This window comes from Scomber japonicus, chromosome 18 (genome assembly GCF_027409825.1).
Source record: "Scomber japonicus isolate fScoJap1 chromosome 18, fScoJap1.pri, whole genome shotgun sequence".
NCBI lineage: Eukaryota > Metazoa > Chordata > Actinopteri > Scombriformes > Scombridae > Scomber > Scomber japonicus.
The window spans coordinates 16,266,866-16,291,934 of NC_070595.1; the positions used below are offsets into that span (position 1 = coordinate 16,266,866).

The 25,069-nt window shown below is 40.4% G+C and overlaps 1 protein-coding gene across 3 annotated transcripts; it reads right to left on the reverse strand.

Annotated features, from left to right (window-relative positions):
• Positions 1 to 160: 160 nt before the first annotated feature.
• Positions 161 to 25,069, reverse strand: sun1b (Sad1 and UNC84 domain containing 1b). Of its 3 annotated transcripts, none has more exons than XM_053338015.1 (23): positions 24,919 to 25,069; positions 22,595 to 22,692; positions 11,634 to 11,825; positions 11,236 to 11,489; positions 10,688 to 10,945; positions 10,384 to 10,518; positions 9,518 to 9,646; positions 8,665 to 8,748; positions 7,624 to 7,734; positions 7,384 to 7,503; positions 7,168 to 7,261; positions 6,507 to 6,565; positions 5,912 to 6,114; positions 5,422 to 5,697; positions 5,226 to 5,318; positions 4,555 to 4,646; positions 4,288 to 4,432; positions 3,845 to 4,159; positions 3,614 to 3,698; positions 2,616 to 2,731; positions 2,340 to 2,507; positions 2,159 to 2,251; positions 161 to 2,051 (listed from the first exon to the last, which is right to left on the reverse strand). In XM_053338015.1, the coding sequence occupies exons 2-23, from the start codon at positions 22,675 to 22,677 to the stop codon at positions 1,935 to 1,937; spliced, it is 3,222 nt and encodes a 1,073-aa protein (XP_053193990.1). In that variant the 5' UTR covers positions 22,678 to 22,692; positions 24,919 to 25,069; the 3' UTR covers positions 161 to 1,934. The 3 variants fall into 3 exon arrangements, with proteins under 3 accessions (XP_053193990.1, XP_053193989.1, XP_053193988.1); XM_053338014.1 differs by lacking the exon at positions 24,919 to 25,069 and adding an exon at positions 23,138 to 23,364 and having other exon boundaries at positions 11,634 to 11,819; XM_053338013.1 differs by lacking the exon at positions 24,919 to 25,069 and adding an exon at positions 23,138 to 23,364.

Below are 25,069 nucleotides of genomic sequence, written 5' to 3' on the forward strand. Positions count from 1 at the left end.
CTTATACAATTTATGATGTATTATTATTGGCTCTTAATTAATGGTGTGAATGACTTGTAAATAGTCTTTTCCCTACAAATATTCAAAAACAAAAAGATTTGATTTGTAGATGCAGACTGTCATCTTTGGCCATGATGATGTTACTCAGACAAAGTTCTTCAAAATTAAAATCTTTATTGGAATATATTCCAAAGCAGTTAAGTCATCTCATGACTGAACAAAAATAGCCATTTATCTTAAAAAAAAAAAAAAATCCCAAGATGATTTCAAAATGCACTGAACAGCTTTTGACAAAATATACATCAGTTACTCACATCTCGCTGCAACTAATTGACTTGTTAATAAATAAGGTTGTGAACAAAACAATTTCATACGTAACATTTTAGACATCCCCATATTTGCAACCAAAATTGATGACTACACCCACCCACACACACTTTTTAAACAAATTGTGAAGACCTGTGCCACAAACATATCTGACAAGTTGTTGCAGTGCATCCTCTGACATTATCAACACCCCCCCCCCCTCCCTCGCCAAAAGAGAAAACCTGAAAAAAGCAAAACACAATGGGTAACCGCAGAAATAATAGTATTAACACAATCATAATAATAATAATAATAATAATAATAATAATGACGGGATGATTTTTATAAAGCAACACTGATAAAGCAGATATTATAAAGGACCAACTATCAACAATGAAATATACATATTACATTCCTTCAGGGTATCAGAATAGAGGGAGCCCATGTGAGGAGGACGTTTGTAACTGAGCTAGAGGGAGAAAGACCATCCCATTGGCTTGGAGTCCACTCTTGATAGAAGCAGAAAAGAAAAATCACACTCTTGTCTACAGGAGGAGTAATTATATAAGTTACCTTTCAACATTGACTGGTAATTTGAGATCCAGGCAGAGAGGACACACCCTCACGTAAATCCATGATGCATGTTATACTTAAAAGTACAGTTCAGGAAGAGTCACATGCTAGAGTTAATCCTGGCGTCTATCCATAACCATACACGTATTTTGTCTATGTTGCTTAATGTACATAGTGAAGAACCTCCTATTACTCCAGTCACATAGAGCTCAGGTCAGTGGTTATATAGTGTTGCTGTGTGGTTAAAGGATGACTTGCATCGCGCCTCCACTTGAAAAAAACATTCAAAGCCTGTCCATAGGCAGCATGTTTAGTTTCAAAACAAAAAAAAGTATTAGTTATGGCTATATGGATGCATGATGGCAAGCCTTGAATGTAGTGAACAACAGTAGAAAGCCTTGCATGTCCAGTATGCACCAGCTGTGAGTGTTTTGCGGTCCTGCAGGCTGCCAAATCGCTCAGTTTAAGTCATTTCAGAGACCTGACAGCAACAAAAGAGAGTGAAATGCCTGGACAGCTTCACAGGCAAAGGTGCAGTGGCTCTGATCCTGAAAATAGTAGTTCTAACAGGAAATCAAAGTAGCAGATGATCAAGAACACAAAACCAAATCAGACTATATGAAGAAATGGTGGAGATGAGTCTAATCCCCCCTTTCAAGCGTCCACCTTCCTGTAGAAGTGGAAGGTGCTGAGAGTGGGGTGAATTTGTCCGTTCAGTGGAGTCTGGCGCCCCCCCATGGGCTGATTCAGTGCAAGAGGTGTCTTACGAAAAAGGGACCTGGACTTTTAGCTTCTTCCGTGGTTCAATTCCTCTTCTGCGATCCTCAACATTCCCCGTACAAACTTTCCTGTTATTCTTTCAATAATACAAAACACATGTCCACGATTCAGTCTGGCCACATTCCTTTAACAATCCACAACTTCTGTGTCTTCATGTCTTTCATACAAAAACGTCCACAACTTCTGCTGAGTCCCCTCCATTATTAACAATTAGGCGAGAGCTATGTACAGATAGGGTGATATGTCTGTTATGAGTGTGTATAGTCATGGTAGGTTCACTGAGGCCGAGGTTCTCCATGGACTCTGAAGCGATACAGGCAGGTGTACTCTGGATGACCCCAGTTAGATAGTACCCGCACCTCAATTATCTGGAAGGTCTTATCATTCTTCTCCTGAAAGACAAGAGGGGAGATACTCAGTGCATGCTGGCAGACACTTCATTGATTTTAATGTATTGCAAGTAGGAAGTGTGACTTCCACACACTGATGTCTAAATTACCATAACAGGGAAGGTTTGCAGTGACTCCCCGTCATCATTATATTCGTATTGTCCCAGCAGCTTTCCTTCCTCTTGGTACTCATCATCTAGACCCTGTACACAAAGAAACATCAGTTAATTATAGATGCTTGCATGAGTTTACCAAGTGTCTGCTTTTGTGGCTTTATGTTATGTTTCTTACATAGACAGTGAAGTTACGTGGGGCACTAGTGATGTTTCCGGTTGGTGACAGGGCTTTGGGGATGTGCTCCACACAGAAAGATGTGGGTAGGATCCTCAATGAAAGCCGGATTACCAAATAGCCCTGGGAGCCTTTGAATGCCCAACAGTTACCCGGGTACACATCAGGCTGACAGAGAGGAAGCGTGGGAAATTAGTTTTATATCCAAGACAGACAAAGTGATTTCAATCATCAGTAAAATATTTCTTAGTTGAATATGCTCATAGTGAGGCTCACCTGGATGACAACACGTGGAGACTGGGAGAAGTACCAGAGTGGCAGGCCAAACAGACTCATGAGGGCTGTCTTGGTTTCATATGTCTCAGAGCAGCGGGTGCTGAGGATGCTGCCACCTGAACACACACACACACACACACAAATGAGTTATTCATATAAAATGAGGTTAAGGGGTTATCATGCTTCACAGCCATGTGAGTGCATTAATTGTTCTACATTTGCAGGAGAATTTACTTTGTATGAAACATTTTTGATTTTACACACTTATTTCAGTGCTTTTTTATTTTTTTATAAAAGCCAACTGTTAAAAGTTAAGGCACCACGTCCTTACAAAGATGCACAATTCTGGTGTGTTGCGTCTTTCAACCACTGGCTTCTCTGACTACTCAACCATAATCTACATTGAAGTTTTCTCTTCACATCAGTAGAGCTACTTGAGTCAAAGCAAATACTCCTCGTCAAAGGCCACTTGTCCTCATCATTTGGTCCTTCTTGTGTAGTGCTCTCTAGATCTCTTAGCACCACAGTGTGCCTTTGTTTTAGTATAAAGAACACAGTTGTGCCAGTTTTCAGTTTTTTCGATTTTTGGGGCATTTTAGCTTTTTTTTTAATTGTTAGTTTAAGTAAAGATGGAGCAGCAAAGGTACCTTTTTCGAGTCAAACCACAGACATTTCAATTATCAGGTTATGTGTCTTAACCACTGAGTTACCAAGATGACCTGACATTCATGACTACTGTGAAGTGAATCTCCCATGTACGTCAGCAAACTGTTCAGTAACTGACTTGACAATGGAGCCTGAGCATTTGCTGTTAATACCCTGTTGTCTTTTAGCCTGGCTAATCTCTGCATGCTTATTACATAAGAGACTAAACATACTGCACATTAGAGCACAGTACTAAGATATGGAACAGCTGGCTCACTAATCTCTAGCATCCATTAGAGGGTTAACTACTGACTTACATCAAGGCCCAGGATGGACAGGCATTGTTGTCTTACCTCCAGACTCCAGGGCGTAATCCACCAGACCTGTTCGATCCTGGGAGTAGAGCTTCAAAGCATTCTGGACAATCAGCTTCACTTGCTGGAAGACAAACCACAACACAAGAGTGAAAGATTAAATAAGAGCCTCAAAACAACACCTTTAAAAGAGCTCATCTTAGATTATGTGATTAAAATGAAAATCCACAGTGATGATGGTGATGATGATGTTGACAGCACATTCATTACCTCTTCTGTCAGTCCCTCAGTAGAGGCAGTGTGCTGGACAGTCCCAGTTACTGTCTGAATGATGGTCTTGGCTTGGGACTCTGCTTCATTCAGAGTTTGGGCTCTCTGGAGCTCTAGCTGCTGGGAAACGTTTCTCAGGATGCCCAGCTCCAGTGAGGCCAGTAAGGCCTGCAGGTCGGGCGTGCTCACGTAGCGCTGGGACAACCAGTAGATGAGAGACTCAGGCACCTCTCCCTGCTCCTCCACCGACCCGCTGCTACCGAAAAACAAAGCCTGCAACTCCTTACGTATCTGGGAGGACACCTGAGCTGATATCTGTGGAAGGCACACACACAAATACAATTAATACAGACATTTCATTGGCGCTGAATGTCAGGAAAATCTTTTATATTTTATGGAATATAAATCACAGAGGGTCAGATTAAAGTCAATATTTTACTTACCGTCTCCTGCAGTGAGTCCAGCTGCTCACACTTGCCCTTGCATCCTGCAACACCCTGCAGGTCCTGCCTGATTTTGCCCAGCTCCAACTCAAGTCTCTGCACCTCTGCCAGCAGAGCATCATGGTCCTCCTGTTTCACGCCCACACTGAGAGAACAAAATCCTCATATCAGCTGCAATAATCTTGACAAAGTTTCTTACTAAATTTGCATATCACATAGAAGAGAGAAAAAAAAAAGCAAAAATCAATCAGCATGTGGTCTTGGTACCTGGAAGGAGCTGTGTCTGCTGCTGAAGTGACAACTTCTTTCTCCCATTTCTCTTTTTCGTGCTCATACTGCTGCTGCTTCTGTTGCACCTCCTACAACACACATGGGTAACCATTAGTAAATACAGATAAAGAAAATACCAAGTTGAAACAAACTTCCATAATTCCTAATGGTGAAATCTCCTTGATAACAAACAAACCAAGTCAATACCAACGCAGGACATATGAAGAGAAAACTCTTTTGGCTGTCTTGCTTGTATGAGCTTGTCTGGGTATTTAATATTTTCAACACCATTGTCTCTATGGTTGCGTTGCATGTCTCATCATGTTTTTTGTCATTTAATAATTAGACTCCAAGCATTGTACCTGTTGTGTGTTTCTTGCTAATGTTTGAATCCTCAGTCTGTGCTTTTTCTTGGATTATTATATTTCGCTTGTCTAAGCTTTGCTTTTGATGGTACATTTTGGCCTGTTTAAATGATTTATGTTTATCAGCCATTTCAACATTATAAATAAGACAGATTAACATCACTGCAAAAGTGCCAGTGTTATCATTGTGTGCTTAGCCTGTCAAAATAACTAAAAGAAGAGCCATGTGTAAATGTTCAAATGCATTCTGCAGTCAAGATTTTTAAGGCATTTTCTTGGTGGAAAAGCAGTGAGTGGATGTACCTCAGTCTTGGCAGCCAGAGTGTTGAGCAGCAATTCCAAATCAGCCAGCCGTGCTGTCTGACTCGTTTGGTGTAGTTTCTGCTGCTCTGCATTCTGCACGGAGAAGATAGAAGTAAGAAAGATTTAAACATTTTAAGAAAAACGTCACTGTTGTAACTCAACGCTTAAACTTTTAGGAACAACATGATCTCTTTACCTGTGCTCCCTCTTTCTTGTCCTGCGCCAGCTCTTCTCGCAGCACACTCAACCTCTGCTCTAGCAGTGAGGACACCCACCGTCCCAGGTTCTCCCTGTCAGTCTGAGTGTGGAGCTGCTCCCTCAGCTTGCTGTAGAGACCCAAAACATCTGTGTGATGCTGCTCCTGCTTCTGGTCACCCTGCTGTACTCGCTCCCAGAGCAGGGCTAGTTGGCGCTCCACACGTTCAAGACGCTCCAAGTCCACACTTGAGACCACCACAGGGGGGATGATCGGCTGCAGAGAAGAATGAAGGAGTGAGTGAAAAAGGAAGAGGACGGTAAAGCTGATACAGCATTACATATGTTTAAACTGTTTGTGTGCATTTGTGAACACTGCAGTCATTAAAATGTTGAAAACTCTAAGATATTTAACATAATAAGGTCATGCATACACACAGACTCACAGTCACTCAGTGTTTTCCATTAACTGCTTCATGTCTGTATCTTACCGGTGCCTGTGAAACCGGGGTGGCTGGTGTATGCTCCACTAGAGTGTCTGCTGGAGGGACGGGGACAGAGGCAGGACCTGGAGCAGAGGCTGGTACCAAGTTAGGCAAGAGGGTGAAGGGAGACGTAGGACGCCACTCCGTTAGGTTTATAGCTGGGAGGTAGGCAAACAGGGCAGCAGTGGACGGACCCCACAACCATAAAGCTGCATTTAGATGATAGAAAATGGGGGTTAAACTGCATTCAGCTGCTGGTACATCATTAATTACAAACTTGTGCATTTTCAATTACTTCAAGATCAAAAGCCTTTCAAATACACTGAATATGTCAGGTGGAATTGTGGGTAAATAAATCTGTTTGGGTTATGTTATTGTCCAAGTATGTGAGAGTACGGCTGAACCACAGAATGGAGTAGCTCACTAGAAGCCAAGAAAGACTGACCTGAATCTGGTACTGGATATGTAAAATACTCAAGGGATGCGTGCTGGTTAGGACATCTACTGCCTCACTACAGAATGATTTTTCTCTCTCTGTGCCCACTAAATGGGTTACAACTGTGACAAAGGAAGGGTAGAGGCCACACTCTTATAAACTCACCTAAGAAGAGCAAAAGGGGCAAAAGAAGCAGCAGGAGCTTCCAGAGTTTGGGAAGGCATCTGAAACAGAGTCAAACACAAGTTAGATGAATAAACAACTGTCAGGAGTACAAGTTCATTCAAAAAGATCTTAAGGAAAGACCTAATGGACCTTAATGAATCCAAACTGTCAAAACTCAAAAGGAGAATAGTTAGCACATTTAAGGTGTCAGATACAAATTTAATCATTATTGCTGTTTCTGAAAATGTAGCTGTACTGGAAATATAAATATATATCAAAATGTATTTTATAATAATTGTTTTATTCTTATTTAATTGTTTAAGACATTAGTGTTTAAGACTTCTATAAAAGTACCAGTTGTCTTTTCTTGAACAGCCAACTCAGTTGTGGCATGTTTGGTTTAAAAGAATCATTCAATCTGAAAATACAGCTTAACTTTTTTATGTGGTACATTTGTATAGTCTATAAGAATTTATTTATTTTTAATCAAATGTGTAAGATGCTTGTCTAAAACTAACACCAGTTAATTCAGTTGTGGTATTTTTTTGTTAAAAAGTAATTCAATATAACTGAATATGTATTTTGAGTATTTAGTATTTTGAAAAGAATTTACTGTGTGTAGCTGTTAAAACGGTTTAATTCTGTGCATTGTGGCTCTTACCGTGTCAGAAAGAAGACATTGAAGAGAGACATAAGAGACACCAGCTGGTACCATCCTTTTGCAAGAAACCACAGAAGACCTCTGCCTGTGTTCACTGGGCAGATTGGGGAATTTTGAAAAAATACTGACCATGAGTGACAACACAATCAGGCCATGTTAGCCAAGAAAGAAGCACAGAGGATGGATTTTAAGATCATTAGAGAGAGTGCCACCAACCTGGGGCTGCCAGGAGCATCCAGAGCAGCGACAGCAGCCTCTGTGCTACTGCCCCAACCCCTGATCCCACTGCTTTGCCTGCTCTCACCACACAGTATCCTGGCTGGAGGAGGCAATAACCTGGAAGACCAAAGAATAAACTCATTAATTACAGCAAAATATAACAATAACAACAAACAAATGGGGTATAAACTTATCAGAGCTAAACGTCATTTCAACTTAAGAGAAGGGCTGGTTAACCTGTGTAAGCTAGGAGGCTCCACAGCGCCCCCACCAGGCCCCGAGGCCTGGAGGACTGTGTGATGAGGACGGTGTGTGTCTCAGAGTAGTGCTTCCCTTTACAGTCATCACCTGCGTCAACCGAAATGATGGCAAGCAAACAGAAAACAAAAAAGATGTGTGAATGAACACATTATGATGGATTGCAAGCATAAAAATAAAATGAATAATTCTGCAAATAATCAATGCAAAGGAAGTTTAAAAAAAAACATAAAATGAATTCATAATAACAAGTTATATGTTTATTAAAAAAAGAAAATACAAGGGCCACTTGCATTCATATTGCATAGTCTGCAATATGTGTGATGACAACATGCAAAGCTAAATGTGTGACAACATCTGATCAAACTCCCAACGCATCATTGCACAACCAAATCTCCTAATTGACAAAAGCATTTATTGCCCTATTACTTTACTGTCTCATGTTTCATATGTAGCATTGGCTTTGCTGAAAGGAGGGACAACTGGACTTCACAATAAGAAGCCAATATGAAGCTTACGTCTTTTCTAACAACTAAAAAACTTTATCGTTGTCAACTGAGTAGTATTACATGGCTCTGTTTATTCTGTGAGTCTGATATTTTCTGTTATTTAATTGTTTTATTTTCAGCATTTCATATTTCCACAATATAAACTGACACCTACTTACACAAATTGTCTCACTTCTGTTATCTGCTTTTATGTCAAATAAAAACTATTAGTAGTAGTTTGTTAATGTCTAGCAATGATCATCATGAATGTAAAGTCTGTCGTGTTAAAGTGGTATCTTAAGACAGGGTTGTGGGACAGACTTATGTGAAAAAAAAGCATCTGCAGGTCACAGCGGTCAACAGGCTGCCGACTAGCTAAAGCAGTTCACACAACCTCTGCCCGCTGATGCTAACATAGGTCACGCATATTATTAACTCTGCCAATCACAGCAACAACAAGAAAAGCATAGCAAAAAAGAGAACATGTGTGTGTGTGTGTGTGTGTGTTGTTTGTGTGTGCGTGTCTGCTTACACAGGGAACCATTGAGATTAAGATGTGATGCGTCTTCAGTCACCAGATCCTTCACATTCATGCTTCCACAGAAACTTGAGTGAGCTGCAACATACATACAACACATTTTTATTTACTTAACAAAAAACATGTTGCAAAGCGAAAACCAGGGCGAAGTGAAGGATGGATGAAGAGTAAGTGCACGTCACAAATGTGATGGCAGAAGAGTTCTGTTTTTATGAGGAACACAAGAATAGAGGTGCAAGAAGAAAGTTAGGTGAAACTGCTAGAAACGAGAAAAACAAAAAGTAGTGACACCCGTCCTTCAAAGTAAGAATAAGAGTTGATTAAACTCTTCTGCAGCTGTGAAAAGAACACATTTATGTCAGCAGTATACCAGAAATAAAACTATCCTTGTACACATTTCTCTTAAGTACTGTGCAGGGTGCAAGAAAAAAAAAACTTTTTGTTCATTTACTGACCGCACACCACATCTGAGGAGATTGAAAAATTGCAGAGTTGTTGATGAGGCAGGAGTGTCTTTTCAGTTCTGCTTGAATGGGCATTTAAGTGCACATATCCTCTCACTACCTCATGTGAACTAAGAGACTCCCATTAAAAATGCAACTTATGTGAAGGTTGGGTCCAAATTCAGGCAATAGTGTTTTAAAAGGGGTGGTACAGTATTAATTTAGTTTCAATCCCACTTTAAAAGAAATGTTACATATTCATGCTAATGCAAGGCTTCTTTCTCCTTAAACAAGAAAGTAAGTACCCAGAAAGGAAAGAAGCATGAAGAGAAAGTTTATTAATAGAAGAGGTCAGTGAGGTCAGGAGCTGTGACCCTCGACCTTTTCAGTATCAGGGAGGGTACCTTGTCCTTCATAGCCATTAGCCCTGCAGCCCATCATTCTGTGGAGAGTGGTCTGCTTAAACAGCCACAGTTGGGACAAACTGGAGGACACTGCTTGTCTCATCGAGTCCGAAAACGACGCAAGGACACCTGGTGACACACCCATCCCAAACACTCACTGTTAGTCAAAACGCACTCTTGAATCACTGATTAAGACATGAAAAAAGTACAATTTGAAATAAGTGATGGGATGAAGAGAAGGTGAAGAGGATGAGAGAAAAATCCCCTGAAGATACCCTGAAAGGAAAAGGTCAGAGATGTATGCACAGCCTGACACGAGGAAACATAATAAGTAGAGCCCGACTGATATACCAGTCAGCCGATCAATAACTACCACTGATATATTGGTATTGGTATTTGCTTGCGTATATGTTGCCCAATATATGCAGTTTTTTATTTTTTATTATTGTTTAAAATTATAAATGCAGCATTTTACATATATTTGATCCTTTTCCTTATTTCAAGTTTAATATATATGTAAGATTATCGGCCAATACACTGATATCAGAATTTTTTTACTCCCTAATATCAGTATCGGCCCCAAAAACCAGTCGGGCCCTAGTAATAAGGTTACTTATAAAATAGCAGGGGACCATGACTAAGCCAGAAACATTAAGAGTAATGAAGAGAGGCCTGAAAGGAACAGGGGTGGAGATTTCAAAATTGCTGCAATAAAGAGTCTAAATCTGCTATCACCTTTTAAAAGTGATAGCAGATTTGTGGGAATCTCACTCTGAACTGAACAACCAGCACGTCACCCCAAAAGACAAAAGACAGGAAAAAAGAGAATGATGGGTAATGGATGACGAGCACCTCTTGTTGTATACCTTTTCCTGGTGGGCTCTTGGCCCTTGAACCCAGCCAAAGCACATTGCTGAAGAGCAGGGTGACTAAGGACACTACAGGGCCCAGGACTCGTTTGCTGTAGCGTATACACATATTAGACACTGACGTCAGGACACCTGGAGAGAAACACCACTACTCATTATATTCTCATAATCATAATCTTATAAAGGCATGGAGATACTCGCATTGTACCTTCCTGTTCCAATATTTTCAACATTTAGATGTACAAATGTGGGGAGGAACAGCGGTCTGCAGTTCAAATATGGCAACTCCAGAGATTCTCACCTGTCTTATTCCTCCGACTCCTGTCCCTGGAGTATATGCTGGTGAAAGGTGACGATGAGAGGGAGAGAGCATCAGTGGAAGCTTCTGCTGCCTGAGAACATGATGATGATGAAGAGCGTGTGGTAAGGGACTCTGTCCTATGAGAGTGTAAAGAGCAGTCTTTACAGATGTAGCCATTGGCGAGCGTGGTGTGGGACTTTGATGCGCTGGCACTGACGTCACCATTAACACTTGATGAACTGTGGTCAGTGCTGCTTCCTGAAAGAGAATACCATGTGCACAGATAATTATCATTAATGTGACTTCAAACACACAGGGAAATGGTTAAATTGATAAAATATTAATGCATTACTGACATTTTTGAAAAGTATGTTTGTAGTAAATATCCAACAGATGCACCCACAGAGTCATTAATTTTACATCCTACATCTATGTCAGTTATATATCTTGCATGGTGGAATTACTTTAAATGATGCTCATATAACTTTTAAATTGTGCAAAAGCATAATGTGTCATTTGTGATGGAATATACATTTTCAACAACTGACCCCGGTGTCCATCCACAGAAGTAGTGGTGGTGGTGGTTGTTGTAGTGATGGTGCGTTGTCTCAGGCTGGACTGGTCCAGGATGGGGGTGAGTAGTGAGGCATCAGACACAGTGTGGCTTTGCTGAAAGCTGCTGCTGTTATTAATCGGGGTACTAGCAGCAGAGAAGGAGAGGGTTTTCCTCGGTGTGGCAGCTTGGCTCAAGGCTAAAGACAGGGAGCCGGAACTGGACTGCTGCTTTCTGCTCCGCTGCGTCCTGGGAGAGCACAGATAGGAAACATAAAGAGGAGTTACTTTTGTTGTGTGTGTCGAGATGAGACACCATCAGAAAGATTCACAGCATCAAACATTTACGGATACTCTCTGTGAAGCTGACGTGTGTTTCCATTGCTATTCTCACCGCGTTTCTTTCCTGGTGCTGGTGTAGCTGCTGTTGCTGTGGTTCTGGGTGTAATCAGCCAGGCTCTCGTTGCCATAGTGACCAGCACTGGTCTGTAGACGCAGGCTCCGCCGTGACATCCTGGGCGACTCGTACACAGGAGCAATCTGGTGTTCCTTTTCAAAGTCTAACGCTGCTGTTGAGTAGCTGGAGCTGAGAGAACGATAGGAGAGTGGAACAGAAAGAGTGGGAAAGAAAAAAATAGGTTCAATAAAAGGAGGTGTTGTATAACAGATAAGCACAGCGCGGGAACTTTCTCACGTCTGCTAGATAAAAATAAACAGTTCAATAAAAGCAAAAAGTGACCTTCAACCTCAAATGAAAACTGTACAGCAACATCCTGCACTATTTCCTAAAGTCTCTGTCTCAACATGTCAACTTCAGAGGGATTTTCTTTTTTCCAACAATACAAAACAAAACATGGGGACAGAGAGTCCGTTTGACAGAAAACATTAACTGTGATACTGTTGTTCCCTGCAACTGGCGATGGGCCTGACAGGAAGTGACTCACTCACAAGGGAGAGAGAAAACAAGACAAAAGAATAGGCTCAGTCTGTTTTTGAAAGCCAAATTGGAAAAACTACCCAAATAAACTTCCAAAAGTATGCAAGTAGACTGGAAAGTATATTCTACTCCACTCGCTGCAATCTACAGCCAGCAGTAAGTAGAAACACACCAGGAACGTTGTAAATTTTGACTTTGCCATGCGTTGTGCAGCTGTGACTCACTGAGCCACACCCACCTGGCACGCTACTGTAGGCAAACAGAGCCGAGGCCAACATCCAGCCATGACTAATAGGCAACAGGGCAGCAGTTGTAAGATCCACTAGAACCATTCTAAAAACTAGTCCTGTAACTGACTTAGAGTTTCAACAAAACAAAACTTTAAAATAAATGCATTGCACTGTCCACTATGAAATAATCAACAGGACAACCCTACCTCTTAAATATCTTTAAAGATCAAAACTAAATACATAAATAGACAAGAATACATTTTTTATATAGATTTAAAGAAAAAAGCAGGCCTGAAAATAATAATTAAATTCACACCATTGTCTGCTTTGAAGTAATAACTTCTGACTTAAGACGGCAATTAAGAGGCTAAAGAGAAGAGAAGGGTCTTTGTGGGTTCTAAAGATATTAAAGGAGGGGGAAGATCTAATCGTTACTGGCAAACACAATTTAGGGCCAACAAAATACAACAACTTTAAACATAAAATAAATAAAGCGTAAATAAATGGTATCCCTGTGCATTTTTATAAGCTCCTGATTTACCTTGTTATTGTCATGCAAACTAATAAGACCACCAGTAACCACTAGTTTACTCATTCAGCTGCAATGTTGTAGAATCAGTTATTTGACAAGCTGAACCGAAGTGACCTAACCAGGCTGTACTTTTCTGCAGGCTGTGTGCACTCCTTAGCATGTGGTTCAACTAGGTCAGGCAGAATAACTCCTAGACTCACAGGCGTGCAGGCGAGTGCAAATAAAGAGGGGGGGCAAAGCACTTTATCTGTCACTGGAGGACAGGGAATAAACTTCCTGTTAGACGTTTGAGAAGGAGGAACCTTCCCTGTGTAAATAAGACTTATTTGCTTTAAGGAACAAGCACACAGTGACAGTCCCTGTCAGTGGTCCTCGCTCACACCGCTCAAGACAAACTGCAGACTGAGCAGTCGCACTGTCGCAGTCATACAAGCATACATGTACATCTGTATGTACTGTGCATGTTGCTCTCTGGGCCACCCTCTGCTTCTAAACCCTGAGGATTACACACTCCCACCAAGAGCCAATTATGTGCTTTTCGACCTCACTCTGCATCCTGCCTTCTGCTCTAACTGACTCTCCATAGATCACATGACCAGAGCAACACCCTTCCTTGTACGGTATATCTTGTTGGTCTCAAACTGACCAAAGTGTGCCTTTTCACTTAAAAAACATATTATTCTGCTAGTCTTCACGCTAATAGACTATAATCAGTTTTAATGTTTACACAGCCCTCTACTGAAGTCTGTAAACATCGAGGAGTGTTCCAATGTGAGTCAGAAAATCAATACAAAAGTCAGAGATATGACAACAGCGAACCACACATCCAAACTAAACTAAACTTGTGCTTGTTTGTCTGTGTGTGACACACCCCTGGGAGTTATTGGGAAAAACAAATCTCACACAAGAGGAATGCAAACACACAGCAGTAACGTATGATATATGGAGGCCACTACCAAGCTCACTAAATCATTAAGGGTCGTGGTATGTGGAAGTATGAATGCAGCACTTGCATTTCTGTTACCTGCAGGTGAAAGTAACATCTGCAATAACAACTCATGCTACTTCCAAATGCTACTTTATTGAAAGATAAACAAAATCTAAATTCAAGTACAATTAAAATCATCAATTACGACTGAGCTTTAATTATACAGGGTGTCCACAAAGTCTCTTTACAATTAAAAAAATGTATTACAAAAGCAATTGATGAGATATGTTAATCAGATGTGTTCTATGTACTCAGTGGTTATCAAAGTTTTTAAAGTTTTTTTTTTGCATTTGTGTATCGTGTACCTAACAAAGATACAGGACAACAAGATCACTGATGCCATTACCACCATTGATGAGACTACGCTACAGCAAACATGGCAAGAAATTGAGTACCGTCTTGATGTATTTGTGCAACTAATGGTGCCCATATAGAGGTATATTAAATGATTACATTTCCACAGATGTGTATTCATTTGCTTTTGTAATAAATGTGTTAAATTGTAAAGAGAGTTTATGGACACCCTGTACTATGTGCCGCTATCAAACTGTAGCTCATGTATCTCTATGTTAAATTGCTGGAGTCAGACTGTAGTAACAAAGTCAGCAGAGTAGAGAACTTGGGTGACACAGACTAAGCAGAGGAGTGAGATAACACAGTGTACCTAAACAAAGGATGTCAATAGAACAAACAGCTTTCCATCACATCCAGCCTGCAGTAAGTGCACTACTCACAAATATCGTATTGACAAACCTCACAGTTGCATTAGTTGTTAAAAAGCTGATAAAGCTTGCTGTCATATTACATCCTGAGCCAAAACCAGTATAATAATGGCATGTTTTCACATGTAGCAAACATAAGCAAACATGCCAAGAGTTTTTCATGGCAGAAGACAATAATCCTGAATTTACTGGTAATGACACTGACTCACAGCCTGGAGCAGTGATGCCCTTAGCGGGGCAGGGCAGGGCAGGGTGTGTGTGAGAACTGACTTGTTTGCCTGTTTAGTCTAGCAGACTCAATCATTAATGTATCCTTTTGCTCTACCTGGAAACTCATGAACAGAGTGAGAATGATGATGATGGGAAGTTCTTTATTTGAACAACACAGCAGGTAATGACCTATCTGGACTGTACAAAATAAAAGTTTAGCTTTAACAAACTAAAATAATGTTTGAAAACTAGCAGCTGTTCAGATAGCAGCCTGTTTCATCAGATGAAACAGGCTGCTATTAGTTTAATTAGTTTGCAAACCTTTCAATTTTGCTGGGTATCCAAATTGATCTGTGTGTCTCTTTTACCCTGATGGCCCCTTCAGCCCACAGCAGTGATATAAATAGAGATGGACGCTGTGCTGTCAGAAATGAGTGAAGACGCAGATGAAGAGACAGACATACAGTATAGAGAAAGAGGACAATTCCATCCTGATATTCAGCTTCCTGGAATCTCTCCTTACATAACACCAAGCTTTGATACTCTTCCCACACTCAGTAGGCACAGCCGGCTTTCTTACAACACACAACTACGCAAAGAATCAGTTCAGAGAGGACTCTTCTTTACAGTATTTTCAGTTTTGCTTTTTAGTACTTCACAAATATACAATGGCAAAGTGACACACAATGAAGACGCAGGAAACCGGTTCAAGGTAGATGTGAATCAGGACAATGTCAGATACAGCGCTATCATAATCATGGATGTATGAAGAGAACTGGATTCAGCGTTGGAGGCGGGGCCCTGATCATTCCTATGAAAGCTGCTCAGTGGCGCATGAAGCCAAAAAAGTTCCTCCTCTTACGCATCATTGGGTCCATAGAGCAAGCGCACTAGCGACTTCAGCTGGCTACTTCCAGTTTAGCCCTCTGGCTAACCTGAATGAGGACTAAATGTAATCATGCAGATGTTCTGTACTTTTGAAATGCGATCAGATCAAACAGATCAAATTCTGATAGTAAAACAAGTCAAGCGAAAACTCTTTTTGGGCATCACATGACATTGTAATTACACTGTTTGGCCAGTATGTCAAATTGGTGCGCTTCCTGGGGGCTTGATCGTAATATACAACCGACAATAGAGCCTGTTACTGTTTTCCAAGAGAGCTGATCAAACATCAGAAAACTACTTATAATATAAAAAGCTGAAACAATTAGTCAACTAAGCAATAAATAAAGGCTAAATAAACATAAAAATAAATAAAACATTATTTCAGGTGGACAAGTTCAATCTGAATGAAATCTGATCTTTCAGCCAGCCTCCACATGACGTGAGTTCATCTAAAGCTATTCATCCAGGTGTAAATGTGAGGTGATCCATGTGTTTGTATCACTGAGAAAGAAATCTGCCCATGGGGTGGAAGCACCAAGACTTTAGTGTACCGTATCCCGGCTCGTATAGATAACATACCCTGGAGACAAGAGTAAAGTACATTTTTTACAGCCCTGTGAGCTTCACTACAGCTGCCAAAAATGATTGCAACAAAACCTGCTTGTCATCTTTTTTTCCCAGAGAACCACAAAACAAAAAAACGTAACTCCAGTAATGTCACTTCTGGTGAGTCTACACCTCCAGTATAACGTTTGGTTTGTTGCCACTGAAGGAAACACCCACTCATCTACAGTCTGCTTTGCATATTGTATGCAAAAAATGAGATCCTATCACTAAGTATACTGATTGCACACAATGAAACATCATGTAAGCATCAGGTTTACATGAAAGGGCTGTGATCTGGTTGTTTATAACCTACACCGAGACATGGCTTACATTTTGACATTTGGATTCAAAGATATATTCCAGTGTGGTTTGCCGCATTACCCCGAAAGACATATGAAAAATAACATCAAAACACAAAGAATTGTTATTAAAATGGAATAAATGTTTGAATAAAATAAAACAAATAAAAACACCCATAAAAATGTTACAATTGACTTCTTCTGTTTGCTAGATTTTCAAAGAGAACAAAACACTGTCAATATGAATAAGATTGCTTTTCTGCATAATGCCCCATTAGCCTATTGGTTAACACAAAGCTGCAACATTTGTTGCATGCCATACCACTCTCTTCAGTCTTGGTTCCTTGTCTCTCACTTTCAATTGTTGAAGTAAAAAAAAGAAAAGGCAGAAAAAGCTAATTATACGACAAGCATAGAAATGTATCTTATAATAGAACCTAATCTGAAGTTCTTGGATGCAAGTGTACTGTAGTGAGCTCAAACAATCACACTCTTGCCTATAAAACTCATGACAAAAAACACACATTAACATTTGTGGTCTCTCACCCACATACACTCACCTCAGAAAGAGATTAGAGAAACCACGTGGATTGTAAATCTCAGCTTCAAAACCTCAAGTGTGGCTACAAAGGCTTCGCCAAGAATCTTGCAAGACAGCCTTTACACTCACACCAGTCAGAAAACAGAAACATTTTTATAAAGAAGAGGGGGTGGGTTGTCCCCAATGAAACTCTTAGGAGGAGCAAAACGTGCCAATCAATGCTAATAAAAAAACATTTGTTAACAGTTGTTAACCAGTGTGTACTGCTTGACTAAAGTTAGACTTACCACAGATTTGTATCTTACTGTGTAACACACTTACATGCAACTACATTTTAAGCTTGTGAAATGTGAACAGCCTTGAGTCAGACATCAGATACTTAATCCTGTTCATGACATTTTCAACAGCAATTTTGCAACTGCCCTCTCATGATGGGGAATTAGTTCGGTTGGCTATGTAATCCAATCACAACAACACAAATTAACTTTCCTCCCTTGTCTCTAATACACAGCAGACAATGTGATAAATGAGACTGTGCAAGCACAAACAGATTAGAAGCAACTACACTGAATCTACATGGATCAGATCAGTGCCAACAACTAATAATTAGAGATTTGAGATGTTCCAGTTTGGCTGAAGTATGACTAGGCTATTTTGTTTCATATTCTCAACAATTCCCTACAACACTGTGTTTACTGAAATTACACTGCACTCAATATTTTCACTAAAATTCTATCCAAATCTGAGCACACGTAACACACTCTGCCTCCCTGTTTCCTAAAATTGTTACAGAGTGGAGAAAGTCTTCTATCCCCCAGAGGTGCTGAGACCTATATTTACCAGAGGCCAGGAACTGGGAGTCTAGGACTGAGCGGAGAGCCTTCAAATTTCCATCTGACTATCTCTGGGTGGTTAGAATTTGGCACTGATTAGGATCGTTCCAGCCCACCCTCATTTTCCCTCCCACAGACAGCACTTTCCTTCTGCCCCGCTCTCTCTCAGTGGTGTCCTTCGCTCTCCACGTTATAGCACTATAGTGTGTGGTTTCATGTTGCCATGGTTGCTATGGAGACTACTCTAAACAGCTCCATGCTCAATACAGACTGTGATCAGTGGCAGTAGCTGGACATACACTACTGCCTTTGCATTTTTATCTTAGCAATAAGAGCTTGAAAAGCAGTTAGAGTGATAGAAATATCTGTGTCTGTGACTTCAACCCTCACAAGTAACAACTCCAACTCCAAAATCCAGCTGCCGTCATATGCATGTACTGAAATACACTCAGACCAGATGTCAAAACAACTGCGACAGTGTGAACAACAACAACTGTCCAACTGACTATCAGCACGCACAGCTACATACTGCTTTGGTTGTGTCCCTGAACTGTGTCTTGCAGAGTGTGGCTCACATTTACAAATGTGAGCGCACCAACCATATTTCATACGCTCTCTCAAAATTGTGTCAAAAAAACCAAAACGTTAAACAGATCTAATAAAATTACAGTCTGAACCAGCTTTAATGTTGGAAAAAAGTCAACACCTGGGTTTTGTTTGCATTTCAACAAATGTTGGGAGGTCATGTTTATACATTTTCTACATCTTATCCCTCATCTAATTTTCTTCCTTTTTTTCTATTCTGAGTTATCTACAGACAGCCTCATATCAGACGAACTGCATCACTACTGCCATAATTTATCTATTGCTTGTGGGAGAATTTCAACCAGAGGCCCCACTGACCCACTTCCAGCATCATAAAATATGAAGGATCTTTGCAAATCAATACACAGCACGCACACACATGATTTCAGTGAGGACATGGGCGTAGCCAGTTAGTTTTTTCAAGAGGTGATACAAGTAAAAGCTGAACCACAGAGGGTAAAGACCCGCTGTACCACTTCCTGTAGAAATGCAAATCACATGGCTTCATAGTGAGTCTTTAAATTCTAGTGTGAACTAAAAATGACTCATGAATGTGTGTTTGTGCGGTGTGAATGTATGGACCTTACACATAAATTCAAACTATAGTATTTCCATTGCATTGCAGCACACCTCTGCTGTTTTCACTATGAAGTTGAGTACAGTTATAAATGCCTTTTCCAGTAATTGAATGAGTGAAGTTTTGTCTTAAAAGAACCTCATATAGAACATAAAGGATAGAAAAAAATCAGTTACTAAACAGTTATATTAAATAGGGATGGGGGAAAAAATCGATTCATGTACATATCGCGATTATTTATGGGGTGATTTTAAAAATCGATTTTTTAAAATTTTATTTTAGAGGGTCTATTTTGGCCAAGTGTTTTATTTTATTACCTTACAGCACTACCTCAGAGAGCAGTGTTTATGTGCAGCAGTGTTTCTCTGTTGAATTCTCAGCACCGCTGCAAAAATGACTGCTTGAAGTAATGTGACGTTAACTATGTTGATCACTTGCTCGATTTCATTAGAAGTTGCTAGCTGCTAGTTAACCATATAACTTTGCTTTTGGCTTCGGTGTAGGCTTCATAACACAACCTGCCCCCTCCCTTCATAAGCTACTGAAGTAGGGGGAGGATGAAAGCAGACAAACCAACTCTCCTGGACGTTCCGTCTTCCGCTTATTGATAGCGGCTCCTTGACTGTTTCATTTGAAACATTTTAATTTCATGGCTCATATTTGTGCTGTTTTTTTTTCTTTTAGAGGCTCTATTTTCGCCAAGTGTTTTATTTTTTTTTAATCTTACAGCACTACTTCAGAGAGCACTGAGTAGTCAGAGCACTTTACTTATTATTTAAAAACATATTGGTTAATCTATTGAACAATTCATTACATTGACACAGACTGATGTGCATTGTATATGGGAATGTCATTCATGGTTCATGGATTCAACTTGTTTGTTTTTTAAGAAGGAAAAGAAAATTGCAATTATTGATTATATCGAATCGCGATACTTATAGAATCGCAATTATCAAGAATCATGATACAAATCAAATCGGCACCTTAGAATTGTGATACAATTGAATCGTGACCAAAGCATATCGTCCCACCCCTAATATTTAACAGTAGGCAACTAATTGATTGATCAACTAATGGTTGCAGTTCTAAATAATAGTGTGGTTTTGGTTGAAATCAGTCCAGTAAAAGCCTCCTGGCTGGCTCGATAGTTTTTTGTAAATTTCCCCATAGTGGGACTAATAAAGGAATATCTTAATAAAGGAGAGTGAGAGAAGGTGTGAAGCAGTACAAGTCCAATGAAACCTCCCAATTCACTAATAAAGACCTCCAATCCAAGTGTTTCTTCACTGCATGTACAATATTAAATAAATTAACAGAAGGCTGGTGGTCGAGGTTTGTAATGGTCTCCCTGGTATGTGAGGGACTCCAAAGAGCTCTGAGAGGTGATGGAAACAGAATGTGATTGGCTGGCTGCCCCTCTCTCTTTCTCCTGGACCATTCAATGCAGCAAACTTGTCACTGGTCTTTTGAGTTTTGACAACAGATGGGCCAACCGTTTTTGTCACCTGACTCTGTCTGCCTCCACACTGCTCTCTTGTAGTGACTATACTGCAAATGCAGTACACAGACACCCTGAAAAGTCCCAACACAATCAGCTGTCAGACTCTCATGAGTTCATATTTCTCAGCTCACAAATATAACACTGACTGTCAGGCTGCCCTAATGTACACTATGATAAAGACAAGTAATGCTGTTCAGTTGACCGACTAATATTTCATTAAGTTTGCTTCTCAGGAGAACTGAGGATCAATGGCCTGTCAGCTACAGTAGACGGGCTTATAAAAACTACAGATCTCTCAACTCGCTAGTGAAGAATCATAAACTATTAGTCTAATCCTGGGATCAGGGCCACGGTTGTGACTGTGAGGTTCATTAATAGCTTCTCAGCTGACTGCATTCAAAGGAACACGATTAGCTGGTTCCAGCCTTTCAGTCTACCTGGCTGGTTCCGGTGTAATGTCAAACAAGCTTTTGTACATTCATCTTGGTTTGCCTGAGTCCACAGTGTGACTCATGAGACTTGTTACAAAGGCGGGATTTTAACTTGTTGGAATGCACTTCATGTACTACAAAGCTGAACTGAAATTTGGAGGATATCAAGGGAGCTCTTTATCTTTTATTGTTTTTTGGATTTCATGTCATGACACAACATCAGATGTTACTACATTACCTGCTATCCTACATCTCCATATAAAAAAACACCCAAAATCCCCAATGCAGGTTAATTCCCACAACCTATAAAAATGTAAAGGATGGTAGCCTGAACTTGTTCAGCTGGATTGCCAGACACAGACACAGCTGTAAACCTAATGAGGAGTCTTTGTTCAAACATGATTTTAGACACTTTCATACTTTCACTGAAAAAATGGGAGGCCCCCGCTTCTAAATGACATGTGTTAACTCCCTTTCCTTAAAGTCAGAAAGATAGCTAAGGTGAAAGGTGACATTTAACTTCATGACCTACATACACAAAAATGCCTTTCTGTGTTGTGAGATTGGCCAACATCAGGGGTGACAGCGCTTAAGACAACAACATTCCCCTACATGCACAGACCTTCCTGGTAAAGTGTCACCACACCTATGCTAAGAGATATGATGAGGAGCATGACGAACAATGCATGGATAAGGAGAACAGTGAGAGAGGCTGGTGTTACAGGAATGGTATGTACTGGCTGTGCAGTTTTTAATGTCTAAAATAAGAACTGTGCATGAAGGTGGCTAGTTGACTTGATTCTAAAGTATAAGAATAGTATGTTTAGAAAAATCTCTGTACCCGCTGTTTTTATTCTGTGCAAGACTCCTCGATTCCCTACTAAACATACAATCACACACCAACTGAATCATGAGGCTGAGTCATCAAAACCACAACCACAGGATTTTTTTGGGCAAGCCAATAACTTATTCTAGAAAAGTACTCTGGACTGGAAGTTCAAAAGATTTAGCAAAAGTGCATACATTTTAATAATTTTACCTAATAATCTCCCCATGATCACATTGAAAAACCACTTGGCTGTCAAAGCGAGCTGAATCGTAAAAGCAACATACAGTGGGTAGAGAATCAGTACACAAATAATGAATGTTAAACAACCTCTAGGATAGTCTGATAGCCTACAAACCTTTCATTATGTCATAATTTCATTGGTAAACTGATAACAGTTATGAAAATATTATGGTTGATAGTGCTCAATAGCTTACTCTACTCAGGAAAAACAAAACACTGCACTTGTGAAACCTTAAAACTAATTAAAATGCAGCAGCAAGATTTCAAGGACAATTTTTTTCATTCTAAATTAATTTTCTAAGTTGCCTGGAGTCACATATGACAGGCAGTGAGTAGTGAGTGACATGCCGCAGGCCACACAACAGTGCTGTGCCACGCTGGCTGCGGCATTGAACAGAGATCTCACCTGAGAGAGTAGGTATAGCCGGTGTTCTCTGGAGCACACTGTGGAGGCGTGTATGTGTGCAGTTGGGAAAAATCCATGGTCATTCTTCTTTGTTTAGACTGCAAGAGTCAGGGTGCAAAGGATAGAACTCTTAAACTGAAGCAGAAGATAACAAACACTAACTTCCATACAAACAAAAAAGAAATCAAACAAAAAGACCTGCATGCACTGTTTTATTCAGCCCATCTCATTTCATAATGCAGACAAAATAGTTCCGCCAATGAGCTCAAGTTTAGCCTCTGTGTAACTGTGATATAAAAAGACTTGGAGCTGCACATATACTTTACATACAGCACAGAACTGATAAAGTCCCTGCCTTTTCCCAAATCAACTCTAGCACTATTCACTGGGCTGCTCTCCAGGACAACAGTTACTGCTACGCTATAAAACCATGTCAGAAAGGCTAGCCCTGGCAGGCCCTAATGAGAGCTACTGGACAATTCTTTTCCTCAGGAGCACAACAATGCTACTCTGATTCTGCCTGTGGATGAGACTTGGCCCGACCTCTTCCTGCATTGTAGCTCTGGCTGGCTGTTGACGGAGGTTGCGGACGCCAGTGAAGCTGTAATGAATGACTTATTTCTTCTCCTCTGGTCGACAACCAGGCAGCAGCAGACAGGCTGGTGGAGACAGTGCAAAGACACTGACGATCCTCTCTCCTTTAGTATTGAGCAGATTCCTCACCAGGGCAGCTACTCCTATAGTAACTGCTTGGGTAAGCTCCACTCGCAGTAAAAGCAGTAGGATATTATGAAACCAACTAAATCTGCAAGGGGTGGGGCTGAGTTTCAGGCAATGGGCGGGAAACAGCCGGCATGAGGGTTGAGCTTTCCAGAGTGAAACTTGCATTATTTGAACCAGTTGTATACTTTTAACCTAATTTACTATGAGCCATAACTACATGCAACCTGGGAAAAAGCATTAGTCCCAGTAACACACTTCAGGCAATTTGTAAAAGTTAGATATCAGAATGCAGGTAAAACTGAGATGACTTGAGCCAATTTATATAAAAAGGTTGAAACCCTTCTCTAAATAGCTCAGAAATTCTATAACTGCTGGTATGCAGCTTTTATGTTGCAAACCACTCCATTCATGTGACCTATCCATCCTCACATATCCTCAAATCACATGGGAACTTCTCCTCAGACTTATAATCATCTTTTCAATTAAATGCAGAGATGATGCAAAGATGGAGCAGCGCAAACAGATGGCTTTTCTTAAACTCCACCACCAAAGTCTCAACCCATAATCTTAATCATGTTTCAAATCCAAATTCAAGTCTCCAAGCCGAAAAGAGGGATAAACTGAAACAAATATCCAAAAGCCATGACGACTACTTTAGTTCAGCCCGGATTAGTTTTTTGACTTGTCAACTGGTGCAATGAAATGTGATGCAACTGCACTACAAAATTAAATCTCACCCTTCTACAGTGTATCAGCTGTGATGTGGGCCAAAACCACTGCCAGATTATCTCAGAATAAGGGAGTGCAAAAATAAGCTTGATATAATAACTGTAGTCTGACCACATAATAATGATAAATGTATGTTTTTCTTTTATTTCAGCAAAAGCTGGCTGGATTCTGCAGTAATATTGAGGCATTTAACACTTGAGCTCATAATTTAGGAGACAGGCTGAACAATAACAGACCATGCTGGCATCCAACAAACACACACCTACATTATGAACATGCTACACAGTGACACCTTGCCGACAGTGCTATTATTTATCCTCACACGTCTGTTTTGATTGCTCCTTTACGCAAAACACCTGCGACGACCTGAGCCTACAGTGACCATACTATAAAAACAGTGTTTCAGACATGCGCCGTTTACAACACACGTTTAGTTTAATAATAACTACAGACAGTGTCCGTCCAAGTAACATATAAGCCGCCTCGTTACATTCTCTCGTTGCCCAGTGCTAAATTTAGACGCCATGTATTTAGACAACGCCGTCACTCACGAAAGCACCGACTTATATTCTGCGCAACGACTCACAATCCCCGTTTCTTATCAGACAGGCGCATTTAACACTGAGTCAATAAATGCATTAGCTGGCCACTTAAGCGTTATCCACTACTGATGGATAACGCATTCAATGTCTGATCATGTTAAACATATTGTAAATAAGGCCTGAGATTGCGTTCGCTGTCAAAACAGTTGTGGGTAAAGGAGCTCACCAAGGACAAAAATAAATCCAGATAAAACGAAACGGCACATTCACAGCAGACAATTATAACTTAAAAACGTGTGAAATGTTATTTATGGTAGCATGTCAACTTGCCCGCGTGTATAGAGTCCATGTATGTTGTTATTATTTAGGAGCGTATTCCAAACGAGCAGGATCCACACATTACTATCCACGAAGCTGCGCAAACTTCTGCCAGCATCCCGACGCGAGGAAACCTAATGGTTACTTATTACTGCGGACCCTC